A 16,855-nucleotide genomic window follows, 5' to 3' on the forward strand; every position below is an offset into this window, starting at 1 on the left:
TGAAACGCACGTATCTGCGTCGCAAACGACAAATGACAATCGGTAAATTTGAAAACGAAATTGTGGAGGGCGCGGCCATTACGACCACGGTTGAAGTGACGTCAAGCGGCTGCACGTGGCTGGCCGACTGCTGCAAACCTGTGCGCGAAGCTTTGCCCTCGCCGCACTCCAAGAAGAAACACGTCCAGCGTAGCTCAATCGGTTCTCTTGGCTAGCCGTAGGAAAAATGCTGGGCCGGCTGGGATGTCCCTTCCACTTCATGGCTGTTTGTGCGATCCGCCCGCAGGGGCACCGTCGCCAGCTACGGAGCTATATTAAGCGCTTATAACTAATTAGCCACGCATTTCCCGAGGCTACCAGTCATGTCCCCGTTGGTTCGGTGGTGTGTAGTGTAGGTTCAAAGTAAACTTGGCCGAGGGGAAGTTTGAGTGTAGTTGGCCTTATTACAGAAGCGACGAGGCAACGAAGTGGGCTGTAGGCCTATACTATTCATACTTTCTATGCCTTTTACTGGGTGTCCAGCAGCTTGCACCTTGATCAGTCTAAAGGCAGTACTTATTCTTCTTCATTTGGGATGTTCTGTTCTGCCTTGCAAAAGCAAAATGAAAGAGACACGGGACCAGTCTTATTACTTCGTAACAAGTGGAACAGTATGTTATTTAGTCAAGAACGTGAAAATTATTCGGCTGCTAGTGGGCCTTTAAAACAGTACTGACACGAAATTTCAAAGCTGAGATAACGGGAGGTTCCCGTTTGAACCCATTCCCATTTCGCCCTTCCCGCTTATTCCGTCCTGTTTCAACCCGGTGCAAAACGACCTTCCCGTTTCGCCCTTTCCCACTTGGCCCGTTCCCGTTTGAACCCATTACTATTTCAACCTTCCCGTTTGTTCCTTCCCATTTCAACCCGGGACGAAAGAACCTTCCCGTTTCGTATTTTCCTATTTAGTCCGTTCCCGGAATAACGTACCCAGTTTATGAAACGTTATAACAACATTTTTATATTGATTTTCATTTGGGTACAATTCAAGTCAAACCAATTAACAAATATTTTAATCTTTTAAATTAACGAAGCCCAAGAAACAAATTAACTATTAACAAATTAACAAACAAATCTTTTAAATTAACACACCAATTAACAAATTAACAAATTTAACAAACACGTTGCTTATGGAAACGAAAACAGCAAAATACCTAAATGCACTTAACTAAATGTATTTAGGTCGTGAGGGTAGCCCTGCGTCTGCCCTCGTTTGCACTTGTTCGGTCGACTGACTCTCGTCTCTAGCTTCTTTAGATCCACCCCCAAAACACCAGGCCCTTAAGTTTTATTACATTAAAACGACGCCATCATGGCTGTGTCCCGAAAGAGTGTGAGGAGGAACTACTAACACACACGATCAACCAAAGGTTTATGATGATGATGGTTGGTGTTTTATGGCGCAAGGCCAACGAGGGCAAAGCGCGCCTACCAAAGGTTTATACTAAAACATATATTTTGTCCACACTCTAGAGCTAACTTTAACTCAAGCTTCAAGATATTCCTCAAAGGACGAGTAAATAACGAATAAAAAAAAATATTTGAACCCCCCCCCTCCAGAAAAGACAACAAATGTTAAAAGTGACTAAATAAATCAAAACTATCTGATACTCCATTACCAAAAATGATAAAATCAAAAAGCCCAGAAAAGCGCCGCGGAAGCACAAATAAAAAATCGCAAAAACACCCTCACTATGAAAGAAATCGTATTTGGCGGACTAACACATTAATTCGTTATAATAGCGCAAGTGTACATCAATGTCGAAAAGAAACAGATGAAAATTATAAAAGATAAAAAGATGTATAAAAATAAAGTAACCCTATGTATCTGGATACAAATGTCACATCTGATAAAAATCGCAGTCATGAGAAGCGGCGAAAATTATAAACTTAGCTTTGCGTTTTATAGATTCTGTTTATTCCCGTCACTCTAGTATACTCAATTTTCATAATATAGCAAACCTTAAAAAACTTAAGCAGCGCAGGGTCGTCTCTAGCCTAAATTTTTTTTACTACAGAAACTTAAAATTGTCGCGGGAATACTACCTCCAAGGGCCTTTCAGACGTTTAGCGAGAAGACATCATAGTAAGAATATTAGGCAGCCAATCAGCTGAATTACTATTCGAAAGTTCTCTTTGTTTCCTCGCGCAATTTCTTACTGGAATAAATTAACTGAACGAACAGGAACTCGGTATCATTAGAAGAATTTTCCCCACGTATTGGAAATGTGTGTTCTGGTTGAATATTTGGTGGTTTAAAATTGGAATACATTACGAATGCATATCGTTGTTCGGACCCCTTTGCGTTCGGACCTCTTTGCGTCTATTCGATATTTATATCTTTTACTTATTTGTTTTGGGCGTTTTTAAACTACGGCAACCAATACTGATGTGTTTTATGTTCACTCCTGCATGAGCCCGACCAGGCCGTAAAGTATCGGTAAATAAATAAAAAATCTGCCCATTACTCACGCAGGAAAGGCATTAGTAGCCAATTCTCAGATTTATGCACATGTTTTTGCCTTTTTTAAAGTCTCTCCTACGGACATCTTTGATTTAGATCTCTCGAACCCGAAGACAAAGAAAGCTACGCTCCAAACAGTGAGCATACGAGTGGCTGATAAATAAACTTCTGCTGCACCAACTGCAGAAAAATCCAATGCGTGCATTACTCAAAATATTGGGTATCTTTCTAGTAAACTTTCGCCGCTACAAATTTTTTGTCAAAAGGGCAGTATCGGCCTAAGGCATTCAGAAACTTTTATCGGCCGGAAATATCGGTCGATTCCAGAAAATTTCCTGCATACAAGTTTTCAGTGCATGACCCGTTGCTTTTAAGCACATTTTAGAGAACAGTTTCGAAGACGGTAACGCATATTTTCAGAACTACAAATGGGTTGCAACGATGCGGGTTCAAATGAGAAGGGCGCTTTGGGAGCGGGTTGTAACGGGAAGGGCGTTTTGGGAACGGGCTGAAACAGGAAGCACCCAAGCGGGAAGGTCGTTTCGGGAACGGGCGCACACGGGACGGGTCAAGCGGGAAGGGCGTTTTGGGAATGGGTTCAAACGGGAAGGGGTCAAACGGGAATGGGTTCTTTCGGGCTACACCCGAGATAACTATGTAAAAAGCTTCTTTTCTCTATGGAGAATCTCCGAGCAAGCTTGAACAGCAACCGTTCAGCGTGGCATACTTTAAATCAATTTTAATCTTTGTACGCACGAGAAAGAGACATTGGCATCAGCATGGCGCATTGAGCGCCTTGCCCCATCCTGCCGACGTCCGGGCTCCCCCGAAGTAGCGGTGGCTGCTGTTGGCGTGCGCTGCCCCGCGTTCTGCATCACGTCACAGTTTTGGGACTGACATCATGGTGTCCGGGCGCGTGCTACCACAGCCGGCGTGGACGCGCGGGCGCGCACTCGCTTTTAGGTGCAGAGTACCTTAGGGCCACACAATGTCTGTCCGCGTCCATACGCATAGCATTAAAATCGCAAAAAATCACACAGGCACTTGCAGGATTCGAGCCTGTGTCTGGTAGACCAGGCAAAGTTAGTGTCAGCCGTCTTACCCATTGGGCTACGACCGTTTCTTTTTTTTATTATTGCAAATTGGGCTATGACCGTGAGTCAGTACCCGAGGGTCAAATGGCTTACTCCCTCGCCTGTAATGGTGCGGAGTACCTTAGGACCTCCCAATGTCCGTCCGCGTCCATCTGTGCACACACCACCATCAAGCGAAAATCAAGCGAAATTCTATTTCAGCCGTGAATTACAGTTTCATTTAGGGATTAATCAAGGTGCAACTCACGCTTCAAATCGAATGACGGTCGGGGCGCAAATCGGACGTCACTGAGGGCGCAACTTGGATGTCATTTCGAGTCCCCGTACTCAGCACCCTCGCCATCATCTACGAAGTGGAGATGCTGCCATTTTTTTCCGTACAGAGGCGTCCAGGCCGGCCCTAGTGCGACAAGAACAGTGATGTCATGAGTGCCCTCCTGTCATGGTTGCCGCCTCCATAGAGTTCGATACTAATATATACATGAGAGAAATCTGGCGCTGCTATCGCGGGCCTGAATTCTACCAAAGGAAGCAAGCTATGCCAACTTAGTTCATATCTGCCTTGCGGCAACAGCCAATTGCTGCTGCATGGCCACAACGCCACTCACGCGCGTGTGTAAGTGTGAGAGCCGTGTTGACCGCTACGGCGTTGTTTTTGTGTGGAAAACTTGCAATTGTGAGGTTGTGTCAGGTAAGCTTGCGTCAGTACGGATGATGCTTTGCCCCAAGTTTTTACAGCTGAACTTCCCCCAACTTTCCGGCTAAAAGAAGGTTAAACGAGCAACACAGGAAAGTTGAGTACAAGGATGGCCAAATAAAATTTCCTTGTTTAAATTGTTGCCGATTTTAGATGAATTGCGAGCGGGCCAGCTTGTACGTACATATCTGTAGGATATGTCTCTGTGCTCCTTTGTCGTCTTGCTTTTTTTGTTTGCATTGTTAAAATTAAGTTCAGCAACATGAAGTGGACGGCAAAACTATTCATTGGAATCTCACAGCTGGCTAAAGTGTCGCTTCACTGTACACCATTAAAACATTTCTAAATCATCACACGACGATCTTCCGTATTTCTTCAACTTTGTACACTCCCCCCGTATATGGACATGTATTGACAGACGACGGGAATGCTGTAACATTTACGACTGCACTCTGAACTAACTAATTGCGACAAGTACATGAAATGCGGAAGTAGGATATAGTCATCTTAACGCCCAATAGTTATATAATTTCTTCAGGCATAGTATCAGAGAAATAAGAGTTACATTCGTTCGCTGTAATTATACTTATTCCGGTGTGAGGGCTGGGCGTGAAGGCTGGGGCGTTGAGGTTGCATGGCGAGGCGAATAAGACTTATTGAAAAGAAAGGGTTTATTTGCACATTGTACAACACGACTGACCACGCCGGAGGCGGGAGCAAAAGATACAAATAAGGGAGCGCGTCCCGGACCTCGCTTGGGCGTGGAGCTGAGTCGGCGTAATCGCACCGAAGGTGCGCTAATGACTAGCTTGTGATTACGGCACAAGCTGGCGCTCATATCGGAGACGGCCTTGTATTGACAGCAGAAGGGAATTCTGTAACGTCTGCAAATTCACTGAGAACTAACTATTGCGACACGTATGAGAAACTCGGCGCAATGATGGAGTTGATCATAGCAGCCAATCAGTACATAATTTGTTTTGAGATAGTTTTGGTAAAACAAGAGCTGTTAGACACAGCAGTGGGTAATTCTGTTACGTTTACAACTTCACTGTGAACTAATTATAAGAAGTAAATAAAACTCGTCATAATCGTAGAGTCGTACGTCTTAGCGGCCACTTTCAGTATTCTTTTTCTCAAGACACTTATTTAAACAAGTATCCCGGGAAAGAAGATAATGAAATCACACGTGGTCGAGCGCTGCTCAGCAGCTATTCCTCTAATTAGAGGGAGCTGCTCTCTAGCTGAGCTAAGCAGCACTCGAGCGCCTGCGATTCTTAGCCGAAGCATACAATTTTTCTCAAAATCTAGCGCCAGACAGCTTCGAGCTTCGCTGTAATAAGCGCTAAACAAGGAGTTTTTCAGTCGCATTTGCACACTCAAATGTATGAAAAACGCAAAACCGGAATCATGAACTCTTGCACAAAACCGGTATTACACACATACATATAACTTTATTCGTTCTGTTTCCACAAAGCCCTTGGAGCTCATGTGGACACCTGCCCACACTGGCTTGGAAGGTATTGACGTGGCCGTTACAGCAGGTGGAGGTCTTACTGCCCGAGCAGGCCCTTCTGTTACCCGTAACCACGGAGACCAATCCACTCTAGATAGCCTTATTATCCACTCTATATAGGCGTATCATGAGCACAGATATCACCGCGCACTACTGCCTCCTCTACCAGAAATACATTCTGCAGCCCGCCCCTCACTTTTTACTCTATACTTCCTACAACGGAAGAACGCTCGTGTCGGCTCCTTCAAACTAACACCGTTCCGTGTCGCAAATACTTTCATCGCATCTATCCTGGCCAATACCTATCACCCTTCTGGCCTCCTCTGTGAAGATGACGACACCATTTGCCACAATGGGGGCGTGCCCCCTCTGTTGATAAATGCACTGAAAGCCAGTTGTTCTTTTTTTCTTTTTTTCGCACCACTGGTGTTCCCAGTACCAAGTCACCTTTAATCATAGAGCGAGTGATAGAAAACAAAAAACAAGTGAAGAGTTATGAATATTGTGCATTTTCAACCTCCTTTTTTACTCGTAAATAACTGCTTTGAAATTACAGCATACACAAACTGCTCCTTAGAGCACAACCGTACATTTTTCAAAGGCTTTTGAGAACCTCTAAAGTAGTTGGCGGTGCTGCTTTGCTAAAATAGCATTTTAACCAAAGACCTTTGAAAAACGTTGTGTATTAGCTCACAAGTGTCGTTCGAGTCAAGTGACGTTTGACTCAAAGGCCTTCGAAATGCTCGTGCAGTACAGGTATACGACACACTGTGACGTGTCCTGGGCCCCTATATGTACACCGCTATGAATGCGAATTCTCAATATAAAGAAAAATCTAACATTGTGGACATCCTAGCGACGTCGCCTAATTATGTTATAATAACACACCTGTAGTAATATTGCATGAATGCTCGCAAATAGGTGACCTTGGGTGAAACACTGTACAGACGTTACAGGGATATCTTGAAATGACATCGGATACTGTGACCATTTGAGGATATCATTTTGTCTTTCGTGGTTTGCTGGTGTTCGTTTTATCGAAACCGAAACTAGCACGAATAAATGAGGCTGTAAATAAATATTAGCACTGTGTTCGACCATCTAATGTGCCATTCTTATTACTGAGCTGGTAGGAACCCGTAGCAGTGAAAAAAATGTAACTGTGAAATGTTGTGTCAGTCCTCCTCTAAGGAACACTACATTGGCCACCGATTATGGAGAGGCAGGGGTAATATTGCCTTGCACCATTTGTGCTTGTCAAGGAGGCAATACAATCTCAATCCACACTGCATTTGTATTCTTACACTTACCAAGAACCCCAGACGGTGGATCAAGTACCACGGGAGAACCGGACACGTGAGATCGCTCGAGGTGTGGCGGCCGAAGCCACAGCAGCCGGGTGCTTTGTACACTGCCTCACAGGGCGGAAATCTTCGATGCTACAATACAGAGGTGAGGGTTCTCCCATCGCATGTTTCTATTTTTGATGTTCACCCTGGTCTTTTTAAGTGCAGAGCACTTTAAGGGCCTGCTTTGTTCTCGTACCTGCCTTGCCTTGTTCTCGTTCGCTGTCACAATGTCTAGCCACTGCCGGAATCAGGCGACGCAGTGAGATAACCGACCCAAATATAGCCTCACGGCATTACGGCGCAACGGACCCAAACAGAGGCTTCGAAGAACAAGCGATTTATACAGTCACAACAGTTTGAAACTCCTGAACCCCTGGCGCTTGTCATACATCTCCCCGTTGTATAGAGCAAAGAAAACTGCAGGTACATTTGAGACAAAATCTGTGTATAACCGGCAGCCCCCACCCATTTAGTCAGGAACGCCCTTTGGGTTGGAAACTCGTTGGAAACTACGCAGTTAGGCGCCGGCACGTGCTAGATGAAAGCCAGCACAAAAGGAACAGAACTCCCACTCCCGCTACTTCAGGTAGGGGGCGCGAGAGCACTCCGGAGTCGGGAAATCTGAAGTGCATTGGACAAACCTCCGTTCAATTCGTCAAGAAAGGAGTGAGACAGGGCGGCGAAGACTGTGATGGGTGGTAGCAGTGAGCGGACAATGTCGCCACAGCCCGTTATGGCGAAGGACTGCTCTGCAGTTCCGACAGCTTTCGCATTGAGTGGAAGCTAGGGGTTTCGTTTTTTTAGTTTGTGATTTAAGCAAAACCATAAACTGCTTTTACAGGTAGCGGGTGCAAGTCCCTGTCCTCTAGTTGTATTTGCTATCCCGTGTACAGGCCGACGTGCAGTGCAATATGTTCCTCAAGCCTGCAAATAAGTGTACAGTTTTGTGGAATTGCTCATTCGAACCATTCTGGCCTATATTTTCTGGCTGGATGCCACTGTGATGCTGTGGCTCTGGCACCTAAGAGAGCGTCGTCGGTGCGAGCATACACTGGCAGCGGTATTGGTACCGTTTGCCGTCAAAATCGCAAGGCTAGCAAACTGGTGGCTGTCGTGTGCCCAAAGTCTTTCTCTTAAATTGTTTACATTCAGCAAAAAGTTTATCGAGGTAGCAAATGGAACTCGACGTGTGCACCAGATGTGATGTCGTCCAAAGAGGCGCCAATTGTGTTTCGGGAAGTGTACAAACTTGTTTCTTTGGGCACCCGGCCGTTTCTTCGTTTCTTCCAGCCTTTCTTGCGTGGTATTCCTCGGGCATTCTGGGCGCTGGTTGCAAGCTACCGGCCGCAGCAGGATTTTATTTCGGGGCCACGTTAGCATGCATGCATGCTTATTCATGTTTATATTAAAGGGTCACTCGACTGAAAGACAAATTTCCTTATATCTCGAGGCGAACTTGTTTTCTGGAGAACTGAAGCTATACCAAAAATATGGTGGCACACTTCTGCTCCTGTAGTGGTTATAGTACCCAGGTTCAATTAGTTATCATTCAGCTGCAGTGGATGGAAATCTAAGCAATTTAATATTTACTATTCTTCAATCGGAGCTTATGTTAAGTAACCTAAATGTGTTGTTACGGTAAACTGGTTGATGGTGAGTTTTAGCTTACTGTGTTACCACGCTACCGTATTAGAACGTTATTGCTGTAGCATAGTATCACTGGGAATGCGCCGATATGTCTGTCGAGGCGGAAGACATGTTTTAGCGCACCGTTGCCGGTTTCAGTATTCTGGCCTACCAGACGCCGGAATGCACGTAGCGAGATTTAAGGGATAAATCTCAAAGCAAGTGACACAAAAATTTTTGTCCAGATTTGTTTGCTGCTGCCTACAGCTGCGTGAAATAGTTCGAATCTCGGACATTTTTAATGAGATACTTACAGTACAATAATTTTCTTTTGGAGTAATTGTGTACATCTCCCGTACGGTTTTGAAAGGAAACATGATGCAGATATCACCAATAAGCATCAAATATCGTAAACCAGAATTCACATCACAGCTCAATATTTTGCCATAAAATGAGCAATCTTCGCTGCAATAATTACATAATAACTTACACTACCTTGCTTGGTACGGTTCTTGAAGCACAATAGCTCTTTGCGAGCCCAGAAACTCATCTCAAGTACTTGAAGCCGGCAAGGTTAGCACGCACAAGAAGGCCGGCCATTTTGATTGCCCATCTGAGCAACGTTGTGGTCGTAAGAAGAATAACGTAATAAACAACATCAACTGAGATTGCTTTTATTGGCTGTTCTAAGCATCAATCGCCGAGCACACTGCATTAGCGGTAATCAAGACGCAAGGCTGCACTTCGCCGGCGCAGGGAGCTCAGTGGCGAAGTGCTGGCGCATGCGCAGTGGCGTGGTAACACAAAGGCAACGGTACGGTAACACGGTAAGCTAAATCTTTCTAATACCTTGACGCCAAGCTTTGATAATGAAGAAGAATGAACAACATATAATAGCTTAGGAAGAGTCTCGGTACAACAGGCAGCTGGGTATGTGGCTTATAGACCATGCAACGTATTCCTGGGACAATGTTTGCGTTCTGCACTTTGGCTAACAGGCATGGCGCGTCGCTATGTGAACCAGTGTTCGAGATGGGTTGCACGCCACACCATGTGCACGAAGAATAATAAATCTGTAATGAGCGGACATGAAAAAATACATCGAGAATCAGCCGGAAGCGGACCTCATGGCAGAAACGGCATTTGTACAATCCCGTAGGCCGTGTACACTGGAGGACTTCTCTAGGAGGCAGCCCAATATGGAGATACATTTGTCAGCTGGCCGACTTAAGCTTTGTGTGCACTTGGATTGAAATGATATTCTGTGATGCTTAGACGACTTCCAGAAAGCAAATCGGCCATCTTGTCGCCAGGCATTTATCTGGCGAACCGACTCCTCTTTGAGTTTCTTTTAGTAGTTGCTGAAAGATTTGATTGATTTGATTTATTTTAGTTTTTAACGCGCTGACGCAACGCAGGTGATGAGGCGCGCCGTAATGGAGGGCTCCGGATTAATTTTGGCTACCTGGGGATCTTTAACGTGCGCCGAAGGCGGGCTTTTCTGCTTTTCGCCTCCACCAGAAAAGAGGCCGCCGCGGCCAGGAACCGAACCCGCGTCCTCGTGCTCAGCAGCACAAAGCCTTAGCCACTGAGCCATCACGGCGGGATAACCAGGGTAGCTGGGGAGAGGAAACATGCTGATCCTTTACTGTATTTTAAATGCAGAGCATTTCTTCAACTCACGATGTCACCCGGCGTTGTCGGCGTGCCTTGGCGTCCGCAACAGCCGTTCCAGGTGCGTCCTCTCCCCCACTCCTCCTCTCCCGCATCACGCTACCCTCCTAGCTCTTAACAACAGGTCCGCACCCCTCCCCCTACACTATATAAAAAAATAGTACTTACCGGCGCCTGGTTTCGATCCCACGACCCTGCGGGCGGAACGCAAGGTACATGGTGCTCTTCCCACTGCGCCACAAAACCGACACAGAATGAAAGGCTACGAACGCGCCTTAGAGAGAGAGAGAGAAATAACATTTATTTGGTATCCGGCATGTGGGAAGTCTCCGGCCACGCAGGGCGCGGTTGATCCCTGTCTTTGAACTATGGCTAATACGCCCTATAGTTCCGGGCTTAGACCCCGAGGATTGTGGCTCCGGCTAGGCGTCAGGTACTCGGGCTCCTCTACTCCCGTTTACCGGGGCAGAGGTTCCCTTTCTCGTCTGCTTCGCTAGAGCCTCCTCGAGCCGCTGGATGGCCCTGCGTTGTGTTGTTGGATCTTCGGAACGTAACCACGCTCCCACTTCTTCGGGGTATGTCGCATCCAGGCACTGCGCATCCCCTGCGTTCACAGCACTGTCACACTCCCCCCACATGATGTGCTTGAGGGTGGCGGGTTCGCGTCTGCACACACTACACACGGTGTCCGCGAACATTTCCGGGCATATGTGTCGGGCCAGGGTGGGCGTCAACACACATTCTGTTTGTAGTTGTCGTAGTCTCACCGCCTCCGCGCGCGTGAGTTCACGGTGCGGTGGCGGAAAGGCTCTCCTGGCTTCCCTGTAGGCTGCTAGGATCCCGCTGTATTCTGTGAGGGGCTCGCAGTCTTGTTCTTGGTCTTCTCCGTTGGTGTCGAAAGACGCGGTCGCCTCGGTCCGGCACGTGACGAGGACACGGGCCGTGGCGTCCGCTTCTTCGTTGCGGTTCTTGATGTTGGTAGCTAGTTCGTTGCCCATATGGGCCGGGAACCATTTGATGGTGATGTTGGGAGATCTCGCTGCGGTGCCCTGAGATGCCTGCTCGACCCCTCGGGGTCTCGCTAGCCTCTCCGCACCACGCCAGACCGTTCCTCGAGCGAAGTTTCGGATTGCTGACTTCGAGTCGCTCAGTATTGTACGTGTGTTTGGTAGTCCCATGGCCAGCGCTATTGCCGCCTCTTCCGCTTGGCCGACTGTTTTCGTGCGTACGGAGCACGCTGACAGGAGTTCGCCAGTGGATGCCTTGATTGCCACCGTTGCGAAGACGTTACGGGTCCTTATATCCCTGACTCATTCAAACTACGTCAAGAAGCTGCTGATACAACGCATTCACTACCACCAACTCCCCAAACAATAAACGTTAACGCAATACACCCACCCCCTATGCGACGCATTTACTCGAGTCCCCCTCGCGGGGAGATGGGCCTTTTTTTATCATAACTGGGTACACAGCACGTCTTGCCCACCTTCTAGCTTCCTCGGGGCCATATCTAATATTGAAAAAATGATAAACTCGGGGCTCTTAACTCTGCTTATAGGTGCATTAAAAGTGAAAGCTGGCGTACTATTACCTAGCTATAACGTTGGGCGTGCTATTCGGATAACCTTTTAATGTTAAGAGGCTTCGGAAGTGTTTGCAAGGGGGGTGCTCAAGTCAATCGATTATTATTATTATTGTTATTATTATTATTGTTATTTTTATTATTGTTGTTGTTGTTCTTATTATTATTACTATTATTATTTGGTTCCGGAAACTAGAGCGGGTTATTTTTACCCGGCGTCTGAAATGAGTAGTGTTTTTCAGACAACTCTTCCCTGGCTTTTATAATTGAATATTGAACCAAACACTAAATATTTTATGAAACAGCTCTCTGCCCACTTCAAACATTCAGTGTATATAATTATTTAAGCTATTATTTGTTTTGTTCGGGAAGAGCACTGCGTGTCACTTGAACTGCACTGTATGCCTTCATGCGTGATACACACCCGCCACGGTGGCTCAGTGGCAAGTTCTGTGGAAATTCAGGCTCCCTATACCACTTAGTCTGAGAATACAGCCACAAATTGGAATACAGCCACAACCGTTCCCGTAACCCCAACTTCGAGCAGTGGGAGACAGCGCTGTCCAGGGCACACTTCCCAGACCAGATCATTCTGACGGAGAGGACGGAACGTGCAAATACGATGCATGTACTTATGGACTAAGAAGCCATCCCCACGCTTATCAATGCTCAATAAAACTTTTGGTCTCGCTCTCAGTGGCTGTGGCGTTGTGCTACTGAGCACAAGGACGCGGGTTCGATTCCTGACCGTAGATGCCGCTTTTCTGATGGAGGCGAAAAGCAAAAACGCACGTGTGTTCAAGATTTCGGCGCACGTTAAAGATACCCACATGGTCAAAATAACCTGGAGCCCTCCACTGCGGCGTTCCTCATCGCCTGTGTAGCGTCGGCGCGTTGAACTCTACAATCAGTCAACCAACCATGCGTGATACAATGCGCATAGACACAGAGAATAAAATTATGCGAAAGAAATCGTTTGCTCGTCCTTACAACACAACAAAAGTCTAATGATACCAGTGCATAAGTTACAAGTTCCGCCGCAGCGATGCAATATCCGACTTCCACCGCTTGCTCTGGTCCTGCCCTGCCCTGAATTTGACAAGGATGCGAGATCTTGCACCGATGGGAGCCTCCGCGTAGACGACGCACCCGCATACACTGCATGAACACATGTGCCCCATCACCGTTCCCGCCTCGGCTTCATCCGCAAAGCGAGCATTTTCATGTTCACCTAATCACCTTTCTTCATAAGCACCTCATACTCCGTCATCCATGCCCTGTGGAAAAATAAACACTGTAAGTAAAAACAAGGCAAGCTGGGGATTAGCGACCACTTTTGGCAGAAGGGCCGGACGTTCTAGCTAAGTGACTCAGCCGTATTGAGCCTCCTGCTTCGGACCACTACAGCCAGTTGTTTTGTTGTTTTTGTCTTAGAGGCATAATTTGTCTAAATGTGCGGAGACCTGGGGACATGAGCCCCGTAGTTTGAAAAATTAGAGGAGGGGGGGGGAGGGGAAGCTTGAGTCCCCCTGACCCCCTCTTATATTACCCCTGGGTATCTTTTGTATACATGGAGGAAAGAATACTATATACATGTCCGCCCGCTGACACAACTACCACGTTATTTTGATGTCCTTAATCGATCTTATTCCCACCTTAACTCCGCCGTACTATAGATGACTAATCTATAATTGTTCCATCTAAATTCATCTCAATCTCGCCCTAATCCACCTTTCTAATCAATAACTTATTTTGGTATTCCTTAAAGGGGCACTAAAGGCTGAATGAAATCTTCTTTCAACTGCAAGATCATACGTTTCTAAGATCTCTCGGCTTTGTTCGACGAGCAACGATGCTTTACTTGCTGAGAAATAAACAAAGCTGGCATTTCTCTACCCTGCTTCGATTTCATTTTTTCGTGATGTAGCCATTGCGTCACAAAATAGGACCGAGGCACCGGCAGCAACGGTGCAGTTTAGAGCTTAAACGCTGGCAACGGTAGCTTTTTAAGTCTCCTAGCCATGACGGGCTACGGCTCGTTTCTCTGGCCGAGGATTCGACGTTTATGATTTTTCACCGACGGAATCCGAAACGCTTTATGCTCGGGCGGCCGGTGTGCCTGCCTACCCCTGATTCCCAAACCCCATCCAGCCGACTGCCACCGAAGCCTCTTTTGAAGCAACAAGCGCCACTTCGAATATCAAGCGCGGCGGCGTCCTGGGCTACTGGCTGACGCCGTCACGGAAACGTCTTCATTTCACGTCGTCTGGAGATCACAGCCATTTCATATTATGTTCTCTCACGGGGCGCGAACTCAGCGTAGAATAAACACTCACCACGGCAGCAAAGTCGACATTCATTCTTTCCTGCGCTCCCCCTGGCTCAAACATAACACGGGCAGAGTGACGCACGCTTTACGGATTATCAACGGCGGCTCGAGGTGAACGTGCGGATCGGTGAGCTAACCACTCGCAGTAAGTTCATTTCACGGGCGACTATGTTCGAACGGGGCACGCTTTACCGATAGCAACATTTTAAATAAACCGTTCCTCCTCCTAGTCTTCCTTCGGGCGCGGCGAACGGGAGGTTGGAAGCTCGGGCGGTTCGCTTGACCACCCGTAGTACATCTTGTTTCTTTTGCCGATTCTGGTCAAGGAACTTTAGCTGCTTCCTGCCGGGTATATTGCTTGCAGAAGCTCGCGTGCTCACTGTCGTAGGTTATTGACTTCGCTAATTGCGGGGCAATGCTTTTCAAAAACGCAACTGAAAGCATGATGGCTGACTGAATTGTGAGGGAAGCAGCCTGCCTTGCAGTGTACAAAAGCTGTAGTCTGTGTTTTTTAGATACGAGAGAGAGGGAATAATTTGAATGAAGACCAGCGATGTTAGCCGACCCGTCGGGCTGGCTTGCTACGCTAGATGAGAGAAGAAAAACAAAAAAAAAAGACAGAAAAAATGTGAAAACGAAAATATGTCATTTGATGCGCCCAAAATTTTCAATCACAGAACTCTGTCCAGTTCTGTGCTGCGAAGAAACTCCAAGAGAGCTTTTATTGCACGTGCAGCCTGACTGAAACCCGACCAAGGACCCAAAACAGCCCTCAGCTAAGTCCCGCACCAAACTGCCTGCACAAAGATAATACGAGTTTCTGTCTTTGCATGGTGTACTGTGGAATAACCTCACGTTAAGTATTGGTGTACGTTTATTCCACGTGCTCAACCACGTGGGAACTGTTCATTTTAGGAAAATATATATAGATGCTTCTACAATAAGCTCTCGCCATTCACCACTTCTGTGACGTCACAAACCATAGTAATTAAATTCGCACGGATCGTCATCCCTGTTTTCACGTTTCTGGCATTTCCTCCTTTATTAAACAATTGCTAGTTGCAAGAATGTATTTAGATTCTCGGCACCGTAATCCATTGATACAGGCCAACTTGTTTCCACCCTTTAGTGTCCCTTTAATCAGCTCATATACATGGCTGGCACGCTTTGTTTCGCTTCTGGCCATGCTTCGGTTCTCTGTTTTTGTACCGTTCATGTACCTGCCGGTGTCATTTAAGGTCACCTTCCATGGAAACATAAGTCTTTCGCCATAACCAATGCAACGTGTCTCATAAGTACACTCTAAACATGCGCAAATGCATCCATAATACATGCGCACTCAGTGAATACAATGCGCATATGTTCAGAAACAGATGTGTTGAGACACGAGCCAATAAGTGCACGTGCACGTAGTTACCATTACGCCTTGCATGTGCTCGATGGTTTCTGAAAGGGTTCATTGCACGGCTCTGCATGCCCAACGCGTGACTCTATCTTGTTTCAGACTGGTAAATTGACCGACACCTTCCCGATTGGAGCAGCCATCACGTGCTCAACACTCGCTTGGCACAAGATTTACCTTGGCCTTGAGACTGGCCGGATTCGCGTGTTCAACGTCAAGGTACCCCTCTAATTCTCCCCTACTCTCTCGCTGAACCATCCTCTTTTGTTTTAAGTGCAGAGCACTTTATAAGCTCGCCTTGTCGTCTTAGCTCGCTAACGGTTGATGCGACTGCCGGAATCAGGCGGTGCACCGAGATGATGCACCCACGTAGAAGCTTCTGTACCGGGGTCAGGGAGTCACGCCGCAGAACAGGGAGGATTTTAGAGAAGCAATGGTCTAGCTTTGCCTGTAGTGCCAGAAAAATCATAGCGGCGGCGTCGTGAACTACCGAGGGAGCCCGCTTGGTGCCGCTGAAACAAGGCTTTGTAAACATGGCGGATGCTTTTTGCACAGGCCGCTTGAGCTCCTTAATAACATGGCTGCTCTCGCACGGCAGCCGCCGGCTCGCTGCTCCTGCTGGTTGCTGGCTGGCACGCTGGCCGCGTGTTTACTTGCGCCGCGCTAGTGAAGTGAGGTTACGCCAGGTGACCAGATGGCCTCGACTGGCACAGACCACAGTGAGCAGCAAGTGAGAACAAATCGTTTATTGACATCCGCAAGTTTACAGGGGCCAGGACATCATTTCATTTCGATCGCTGCAATTGTACGTCGCTTTCGTGACATTTTTTTGTTCTGCCATAACAACTCGTTCACTTGCGCTAAGATTTCGAACGAAGGGCACACAACCAGCACTCAGTCGACGATGAAAGGCGGCGGTATACAGCGAGCGTCATCAGTTCGCACGTGCGATGTGCCCACCTTCCGCATCCATCACATTGGAGAGCGGCGACGTTGTCATATACAACCTTTTCGCAGCGGCTGCAAGTAGGACGTGACGACGTGCGCTTGGGGCCGGGATTGATCGCAATGTCTCCAGCGAGC

At 47.1% G+C, this 16,855-nt stretch overlaps 1 protein-coding gene across 1 annotated transcript in view; it reads left to right on the top strand.

Annotated features, from left to right (window-relative positions):
- The window catches only part of LOC144149213 (uncharacterized), a 59,070-nt gene extending 43,227 nt beyond the window's left edge, over nucleotides 1-15,843 (top strand). The window contains exons 10-11 of the mRNA XM_077680751.1: nucleotides 7,125-7,262; nucleotides 15,048-15,843. Coding sequence (XP_077536877.1) covers nucleotides 7,125-7,262; nucleotides 15,048-15,230 — 321 coding nt within the window. The 3' untranslated portion in view covers nucleotides 15,231-15,843. The remainder of the gene's footprint in view (nucleotides 1-7,124; nucleotides 7,263-15,047) is intronic.
- Nucleotides 15,844-16,855: the final 1,012 nt, after the last annotated feature.

This window comes from Haemaphysalis longicornis, unplaced genomic scaffold (assembly GCF_048455015.1).
Source record: "Haemaphysalis longicornis isolate Haplotype H1 unplaced genomic scaffold, Haemaphysalis longicornis Haplotype H1 scaffold_8, whole genome shotgun sequence".
In the NCBI taxonomy this organism is placed as follows: domain Eukaryota; kingdom Metazoa; phylum Arthropoda; class Arachnida; order Ixodida; family Ixodidae; genus Haemaphysalis; species Haemaphysalis longicornis.